The sequence below is a fragment of the Lampris incognitus genome, chromosome 2 (assembly GCF_029633865.1).
Source record: "Lampris incognitus isolate fLamInc1 chromosome 2, fLamInc1.hap2, whole genome shotgun sequence".
Lineage (NCBI taxonomy): Eukaryota > Metazoa > Chordata > Actinopteri > Lampriformes > Lampridae > Lampris > Lampris incognitus.
Genome location: NC_079212.1, coordinates 48471153 through 48480515, shown reverse-complemented (window position 1 = coordinate 48480515; position 9363 = coordinate 48471153). Strand labels below are relative to the sequence as shown.

At 49.2% G+C, this 9363-nt stretch overlaps 1 protein-coding gene across 1 annotated transcript in view; it reads left to right on the top strand.

Moving 5' to 3' along the window:
- The first annotated feature begins 1418 nt into the window (after nt 1-1418).
- LOC130108096 (kelch domain-containing protein 8B-like) overlaps nt 1419-9363 on the top strand; it is a 323003-nt gene continuing 315058 nt past the window's right edge. The window contains exon 1 of the mRNA XM_056274941.1: nt 1419-1809. Within this exon, the coding sequence (XP_056130916.1) occupies nt 1419-1809 (391 nt within the window). The remainder of the gene's footprint in view (nt 1810-9363) is intronic.

Here is a 9363-nt window from a genome sequence, read left to right as displayed (position 1 = left end):
AATGATTTTTCTAGATGAAAAGGGAGTTTTGGACTCTTTAGAATTGTGTTGCAAAGTTGGCTCCTCCATGCTGGCAAGCTGAAACGAGTCTCGAGATGAACGTGTAGGGGCCCACAGTACCGCTGAAGAAGGTTGGCTTATTAAAGGGCAGAACGCCCTCTCCTCATTTCTCTCCTCATTCCCAGGTCGTAACGCAGGTTTTGAAGCGTTTTACTTTTGGAATAGATCGACAACTCTTCCCACCCCCCCACCCCACCCCCAATACATGCAATATTCATGTTTGTCTCTGATAGTAAGATTTTTATTGATAGTACCTTTGATATTAATCCCATGTTGTGTTTGTTTCCCCCCTCCCAGGTCGGGGCTCTCCTGGGAACCATCATCTGCTCCAAAGAGGAGATCAGGAAGATAGCAGGGAACCACCCAGGTACCCCCCCCCGAACACCCCCCCCCCCGCAGAACGGCCCCATAGGAACTCTGAGTTCTGCTCTCATTAAAGGGATTCTCTGCCTTCAACTTCAAGGGAGTGTTGTACTCATTATACTCCCAGGGAGTTTTTCATTTAAAGACTTTGTTCATGTTTTTTCCAAAGGATTTATCATCATTAGGCATGTAGACCCTATCACCAGGGTTCAAACCGGAGACTCGGAGCCGCGGCCAGGGGCCTATAGCCTGGGATAATTGCCTTTGTTCACAGATATAAATTTGGCTTCCTGAGATGTTTCCCCCCCCCCTCTGGATTATCAGGGTTACCGGTGAAGGTCAGTGCTTATTAGTCTCCTCTTCCCTCTTCTTTAATCTAATGCCATTTCCATCCTTTCTTTAAAAATTGACATTGTGGTTCTCGCGGCAGCCAGCAGTGAATCCTGCTACACCCTTTTTCCTTTATTGGAGCCTGGCCTTGAGGCAAGAGCACCCAAGAATATTCTGAGGCCAGAAGCGGCGGAAATAACGTCCAGCCAGCCAGGATGGAGTAAAGGAGGGAGGAAGGCGGGGAAATGAAGGGCAGATGGTATCTTTCCTCGGAACCACCAACCGTTGGATGAATAAAACATTTGGATAGAGAGAGAGATAGCATTGTGACATCTGGCTGGGGAGTGTTAGACACGCTTGCTACCTCACTTTCTGTCTTGCTGTCTCAGTCTCTGTCTGGCTTTCTCGCTTCCTCTCCTTCATCTCTTCCCATTCTCCCACACTTTCTGTTCTGTTCTGTCTGTTCTGTTCATCCATCTTTTCCAATTTCCCCACATTCGGCACCCCCAACCCTCTCGTCTTCCTGCTTCCTCCTCCTCCCACCTCTCACCCCGGGCTTCCATCCTGGTCTTCTCTCCCCCCCTCTTCCTAATTCTCCCCCCTCTCTCTTTCCTTCCTCCCCTGCGTGGTGTAATGGTGCATCCCCTCCTCTCGGCCACGGAGACATGCCCGTGCGGGAGATGGCGGTGAGTCCTGTCAAGTCCCTGTACTGGGAGCAGTTCCCCCCAATGTCACAGCGCAGGGTGTATTGCACCCCCGTCTACCACGACGGCCTGCTCTACGTGATGGGGGGCTGCAGTGAGACCGGCGTGCCTCTGGACAGCGCCGAGGTGCTGGACATCGAGAGCCAGACGTGGAGCCAGCTGCCGCCGCTGCTCAGCGCTCGTGCAGGGGCTTCGGCCGTGGTGCTGAGAGGCCAGGTGCTGGTGCTGGGGGGCATGGACCACCAGCAGACCCCGATGGCCTCCGTGGAGGTGTACAACGCTGACGAGGGCAAGTGGGAGACGAGGGCCAGCCTGGGTCAGCCGTCCATGGGCGTCACCGCTCTGGAGAAAGGTAAGAGAAGACGCTAAGAGGTTAGCCTGCGTGATAAACGAGAGACATCCTTGTAAGACTACACATCTGTACACACGTTTAAGAATTCATGTCTTCAAAAACTTGCACATTTGCCCGCCATCTGGCTGGCTGGCTGGAGATGATTAAGACAAAAAGTTATGATCAAATCTGCCACCTTGGCCAAGTTTTCCCCAGTGTGGGAGATTTTCTAGATGTGTGTGCCATTTAAAGAAAATGTGGATGACAAGGGATCATTTTTCAATTTTCGATTTTTGAAATGAATATCCTCCCATTGGGTTTCCTTTTGTTGTTATTGATTTATGTCTCTGAAACATCTGTTACTTGGCAGAGAAAAAAGCCTGAACAGATATTAGGGAAATGCTGGCTGTTGTTACGATGCTACGCTACTTGTGTATAGTTATATTCATGGCGTTAAAGTGGATTTGTGCTGTCTCTTGCACTGCCTTTACATGAGTTTTGGTCCCACAAGTCTTGAGTTGGACTTGCCACCTGAGAATGTTGGACTTGAATCGACTCTCTGCATAACTGTTGCTCACTTCCAGTTTCTACTGCAGCGGTCATACCAATTTCCACATGCACACAACCGTCGACAAACTTTCACCTGCACCTACCAGCACACGGGGGTAAAGATTCTAGTTGTACATATCAAGTTACGTCCACAACGATGAGGACTGTGTGCGTGTGGTTGGCATTTACCCATGGTAAATCTTGCAGGCGTCGCGAAAAATATGCCATTGTCAAAAGCACGCGCCAACAAACAGGAAACTGGTATGACCGCTTCAGTAGAAACCGGAAGTCAGTGGACTACAGTTACGCACAGAGCCGATTGGACTCGATGAAGCTTTGGTCTCAGACCTGACTTGGACTCGCCCCCTATAGACTCGATCTGGACTCGGTCTCGCCTTAGAAGGGCTGGGCTACAAGGCTAACAGTGTGCTTTCAGAGTGTGTGAGACACAGTGAGGACAGAAAAGTCCCCATATGTTTACTCATTTCAAGGCAGTTCAGGGTCAGTGTGCAGCGGCCTTGACATAGGCGAGTTACACAACAACAACAACAACAACGAAAACAACACTATTTGCTCTGACGTGGAGGATGGGGTTCAGATTAACCTCTCGGTTTGGCAGGAAGTCCGTGCGAGCTCTTCCCCGGCGCTGCGCAGATTTGGAGGCTGCTCGTTTGTGACAGAAGCCACGCGGTGCTGAGATCGTTAGCCGCTGGGCTTGTCAATAACAGCAGTTTGGGGAAGCTGCAGTTCAGGCTGGGCATAAATACAGTTAACACTGGACCCAAGACGCACCGAGAAGCTGCTTACGGAAATGGTGGGTTGTACATGCGTACACGTGCGCGAGAGCGAGAGAGAGAGAGAGAGAGAGAGAGAGAGTGCGCGCTCTCATTTGTGAGAGTGTACAGTATCCGTGTTTCTGCAGGCGTGCATGTGTCCTCCTGCGTCATTGGGAGAATGTTAAATAGCGGACCTGTGTGGGGCCTGGCCATGCTATGCGGAGCACCTCCGCCGAATAAACACGGCGGACGTAATTCTCACTCCCAGGAGGCGTGAAACTTCTCGTAAGTTGTGTAGGTTTGTGCAGGGGAAGGGAAAGAGGGCGGAGCACACGAGGGACACAAATGTGTGTGAGGGGATAAATATGCCTTCCACTCTAACGAGCCGAGTGATGTGACGTATTCCTGGAGAGGCGTCACAGCGCAACAGGCAGGGGAGAAGCTTGGTAGATGTGAAAGAGACGGAGAGACATGTCCGTTCATTAGCGCGGGCTGGGGGGCGGGGGAGCTGCAGCTCCCCGTAGTGGTGGGCGCAGCCCCCCCCCCAGTAGTGGCAGGTGGCTGTGTAACATCTTAGATCCAACAGTATGCTTAAATTAGGAGAAGTCCTAATGTACACATGCAAAAAAGAAAAATAATAAAAAAAAGAAAACCGAAACCTTTATATGTTACCATAATATATTACCGTAATTACGCAGACAACATTAAACTGTTAAAACTGTTCCTTATCCGAGCCGAGGGTCTAAGGACAGGATGTTGTGTTGCTGTAAAGCCCCTTGAGGCAAATTCGTAATTTGTGATATTTGGGCTACACAAATAAAACTGATTTGACTTGACTTTATTGAATAACTAGAAGAACCCCGCTACAATGTAGCGGTTTGGTTATCCACCCGTCTAAATCTCCCTCCTCTTCATCCTGCCAGCTAACCGCCTTCCCTCTGCCCCTAAACCCCCCCCCCACTCCAACTCCCTCCCCCCAAATGCTCAGATCATTTGAAATGCCGAGAAAAGTGGTTTTTAGCCATTTTTAGAAATTTCATATTTTGCATAATTATGCATAGTTATTATAATTATTTTAATTTTCTGCTATTTTTCTGGTCCTCTCTGGAACAATACCTACCACCTCCAAAAAAATGAGGATCATAAGTGCATTTTTGCAAAAATGCATATATTTTGCATAATGCCAGAACATTTTCTAAATCCCAGAATTTTTTTTATATAGGTGAAAAAAAATCAAAGATGCTCAGAATCACCTGAAATGCCGAGAAAAGTGGTTTTTAGGCCTTTTTAGAAAAATGCATATTTTGCACATTTATGCATAATTTTAATTTTCTGGGATTTTCCCCTTACTCTCTGAGACAATACCTACCACCTCCAAAAAGAATTAGGATCATAAGTGCTTTAGTTTTCGGTCCCGCTATCTACACTAACTAACTAACTAACACACACACTAACACCACACACACACACACACACACACACACACACACACACATTACGAAAATATGGGAGTTGATAAAGTGAGTCAACACTCCACTCCAGTTCTGCTACACACGCGCAGCGCAAACGAAACTATGACGTCACACTGTAGCGACCGGGGGAGGCGGTCGCTCTGACTGCCGGGGGTTCTGCGCTGGGGGAGCGCAATGGCTGATGGGACTGTTAATGTCAGTGTAGCCTACTAAGGGCTCGCCGGCCGATCGGCCAGGGGGGTCGGCCCCCTTCAGTCGAGCGGTTAGCAACGTCGCCCCCTGGTGCAGTACAACTCCGTATCGAATCCCACCAGTGTAACCGAGCACATCTTCCGCCCGCTGCGGGATTCGCTCAGGGGTTGCACTGCACCCCGAGGCGACATCGCTAACCGCTCGACTGAAGGGGGCTGACTCCCCGGCCAACAGGCCAGGGGGCCGACCCCCCGCCGGCCTATCGGCCGGCGAGCCCTCAGTAGGTCACATTAGATTTAAAACTGGGCTTTAATGATGTGGTGTTCATGCTGTGGTTATCCTTGTCATATTGTTTTGGGGGTTCGACTCAGACCGTTTTACTGACTGTTGGCCCGTGACTGGGCTGGTGTCGCCACTTGAGACACGGGGAGGGGGGGGGGTCTCGTTACATTGTTGTCAGTTCTGGTCCCTTCTGGGCGGCGTGAATAAAAGAGCGCTCCCGGGGTCGTGCGGTGGGTGTATGGGGTACGGGACTTGCGATTAAAAAGAGATCTCTGCCTCTCCACTCGTTCCCCCACGCCGGCTCCCCTCCATACTTGTCGTCTTAGTCGGCAGCCCCCCTACTTAAACCGCCTGCGGCTCATCTTCTCTGTGATTTCCTGTTTGCATCCGAGGCTGCAGGCTTGTTGGGTACAGACTTAATGAACCATTGAGTCACTTTAGAGAAACAACCAGCAGATATTTATTTGACGTGATTACCTTTCTGATTAGTTTGCATATCAAAAGAATAAAACAGTCCATCCAAGGAAAATGTGGGTGCCGTCTCCATTCTTGCAAATCTGTTTGATTCTCCCAAGCAGGCAGTGTGTTGAGTGCATACCCGGCATGCATGACCTTGGATTAAAGAGAATTTAACCATCGTTATAGCCAAATTAATGCTTTATGGAGATGTTGAAACAGACGTGAGCCGATACATCTACATTTTGCGTCAGGACGGTGTTTGTGAAAGCATCCCTCTGCAGTCTGCGGCACCTGTTATAATGAGTGATACGGTGGGACGCAATTATAGTCCAGAAACCGCGGAGACAGACTTCTTCTGTGCTCCCCCTGCAGTTAAATCACTTGCCAAAGTAGATGCTGTTTCTCTCTCTCCTGCTTTACTTCTATCGCTCTCTTCAGAGCAAACCCGAAATGTGGATGGCGCGGGTCATCCGTCACGTTTTATTGGAAAAGGATCGATTGCAGCAGATCGTCTCCTCAACACAGTGCAGAGTAGGAAGCAGGGAGAATGTCACCCATGACAGGGATGTCCTTGTCTCAGCATCTTCTGTTTCACTGGAACTGCACGTCGTCTGCAGCCGGCAGAAGGGGATTTGAAATTTGATGCAGTCACAGTACAATCGGTGGTTAGAAATCCCCCCCAACCGGCGAATCCTGGAATTCAATAAACTCTGCTGCGAGCAGTGCCAAGGCCCCGTTTACACTTGGCTTTAAAATGCGTTTTTTTGGGCGATCGGATCACAAGTGGACAGCGCTGAATACCAGTGTGAACGACCACCAAAACGTTTTGTGAACCGGTTACTCAAACCACTTGGTGGTCTGGGACGCATTTGACCACATATCTGTTGTAGTGTAAACGCTGATGCGTCCCCGACAAGGACGTAACAGGAAATCTTCTTCTTCTTCTTCGGAGTAATGAAATCTGATCACAAATGGTCAGCAGGACACATTTGGAGACACATGATAGACGCAGGTGCCATCACTTGTGATCCGATCGCCCAAAACGCATTTTAAAACCAAGTGTAAACGGGGTCTAAGACTATACAGTACCCGAGTGTTAATTTGTCAGAGATGATGCTCGCTGTCAGACCAGTTAATCTGAAGGCCAAACAAACGACTATTATTATTTCCACCCTGTATCATCGTGCACTTTGGATTTTTCTGTGCTGCTCCTTTCTCAGGGTGGAATGACAGATGAACATTTCAAAATGTTCATCTGTCACAGCTCTAGCTGTGTGTAACTGTGTGTGTGTGGGTAGTAAACAGTCAACATCCACACAGTTCTCACTAATGCCTTCTGACATCAAACAATGGGCCACTTTGTGTGCATAAGCACGTGTGACTGCCTGGTTTTATGATGGTTGATGGCCAACAATGGCAGCAGCTGGCATCGAAACCGCATGGAGCCGCACATTGAATTTGGCAGACTGCATGGATACACAACACCTACTTCCGTTTCTCAGAGAGTCAGACACAATGTTGACATTAAGGCGAATCAGGGGAACCGTTCGAGAAAGAACTGTCAGCGTTTCTGTTCAAAGGCTTGAAGGCTTAAACAAGATTCAGACAGTGTGAGGCTGATGATGTTGGTGCAGATGAAGGTGATTGGTTGGAGTTTAGTGAACAGATGGCTTAAAGCCCATTCTCTCTTAATGATCAGCATGTTGGATATTTGATGGATACTTGATGGCTATTGTTGGATATGTGATATCCGTCCATCCATCCGTTTTTTGTTGTTTTTTTGACAGCTGGTGATTGGATGATTGCTTATGGCATGAAACAGGCTTGTACTGTCTCACAAGGAATTTACTTGATTCACTAGATTATTTTGCTCCTTATTTGTTGAGCACTTTCCCTACCATTGAGTGTTTCTTTTAACAAAGTTATATTGTGGCGGATGCTAGGGGCTATGCCTCTCACCCAGCAGGACTGTGAGCTGGGGGCGTGGTTTACGTTCCCGAGCTTGCTGGTGCAGGGTTGTTCCTGCTGTAGTTTGATTTTGGAACTGAGGAATAAACAGCAAACTCGCCTTCGTCTCCTGTGTTTTTCCTCATCCTGCCACAATATATATATATATATATATATATATATATATAAACCCTGTGACGGCCTGGAGGCCTGTCCAGGGTGTCTCCCTGCCTGATGTGAAATGACTGCTGGGATAGACCTTGAGTAAGAATAAGCGGTTGCAATGGTTGACAGACCAGATCAGGCAGGAGTCTCCCTGGACTACGATGTTTGCGGATGACATTGTCTCCTGTGGCAAGAGTAGGGAGCAGGCTGAGGAGACCCTGGAGAGAAGAGGGATGAAAGTCAGTTGGAGCAAGACGGAATACTACATAGACGCAGGGAGTGTCGGAACAGTCGAGGTGCACATTTTCCAAATACCGCATCTCAGTTGCTTTCATGTTAGGGTTTGCACCCGACCCCAAGAGCACAAACACAGAAAGCACAATATAGCGGGACCAACAGGCTAATTTATTGAAGAGAAAACTCAGGAAGTCCACTCTCACCAGGAAACACGAAGTCCACCTTTAAGCCGGGAATCGTGGAGTCGCCCTTTAATCCGGGAACAGTGGAGTCGGCCCTTAATCCAGGCAGGAGGGGGGGGGGGGGGTAAACAGGAGGATACCAAAGGAGAACGGAAAATCACAGCAACGCTGGAGTGAAGAAATCCTCTTCGTAAACGGAAAGCAGCGCACAGGGGAAGGGGAGCAACGAGGAAGGTCCAACAGAGAAATCTCCAGGGAAGATCCAGGTAAGTAAACAAACTTCGATGAGCAGGACAAGCACAAGTACTCTCCCAGGGAACGGCACGAACTGGCAACAAGCTGAGAGTGACACAGCCAGATATAGGGAGGTGATTGCCAACAGGTGAGTGGAGGGGTAACGAGGAAACAGGCATCAGGTGGAGTTGGCAGAGCTCCGGGTACGCTTACACTGCAGAGCGGGTGTGGAGCGGGGAGACGTTGAGCCTTGGCCAAGGTTACACTGCAGAGCGGGTGTGGAGCGGCGAGACGTAACATTTCAAACCCCAAAACACGCTGCACCAGAAGTTGGTCCACCCCAAGGATCGGGTCCCCCGACACAAACAGAGCAATATAGTGTAGCTGTTAAGTGCCGGGAGGATTGCTGTGACTTGTACGTCGGGGAAACCAAACAGACTCTGGCCAAGAGGATGACACAACACAGGAGAGCTAACACGTCAGGCCAGGACTCCACAGTCTACACCACCTACACCACAGTCTACACCATCTACACAGTCTACACCATCTATACCACAGTCTACACCATCTACACCACAGTCTACACCATCTACACAGTCTACACCACCTACACCACAGTCTACACCATCTACACAGTCTACACCACCTACACCAAAGTCTACACCATCTACACCACAGTCTACACCATCTACACAGTCTACACCATCTATAGACCAGTGGCCACTCCTTCAAGGGTGAGAATGTGCACATCCTTGATAGGGAGGAACGCTGGTTTGAACGGGGAGTCAAAAGAAGCCATCTACATATGAAGAGGGAACGACCATCCTTGAACCGGGGGGGGGGGGGGGGTAAGAGTACATCCTGGCACCATCTTACAATGCTGTAACTGCAACTATTCCCCAGCCCTCTGGGGATACACATGGCCATCAAAACTCTAGCTGATGGTCACACCCATATCTGCATATGAAACCGATGGTTGGTTTGGGTGGTTATGCTCCTGTATTGTTTATAAGGGTGGGGATACCTGCAGTCAGCTGAGACTGAAGCGGTCATTTAAATGCCCCTTTTCCACTACATGGC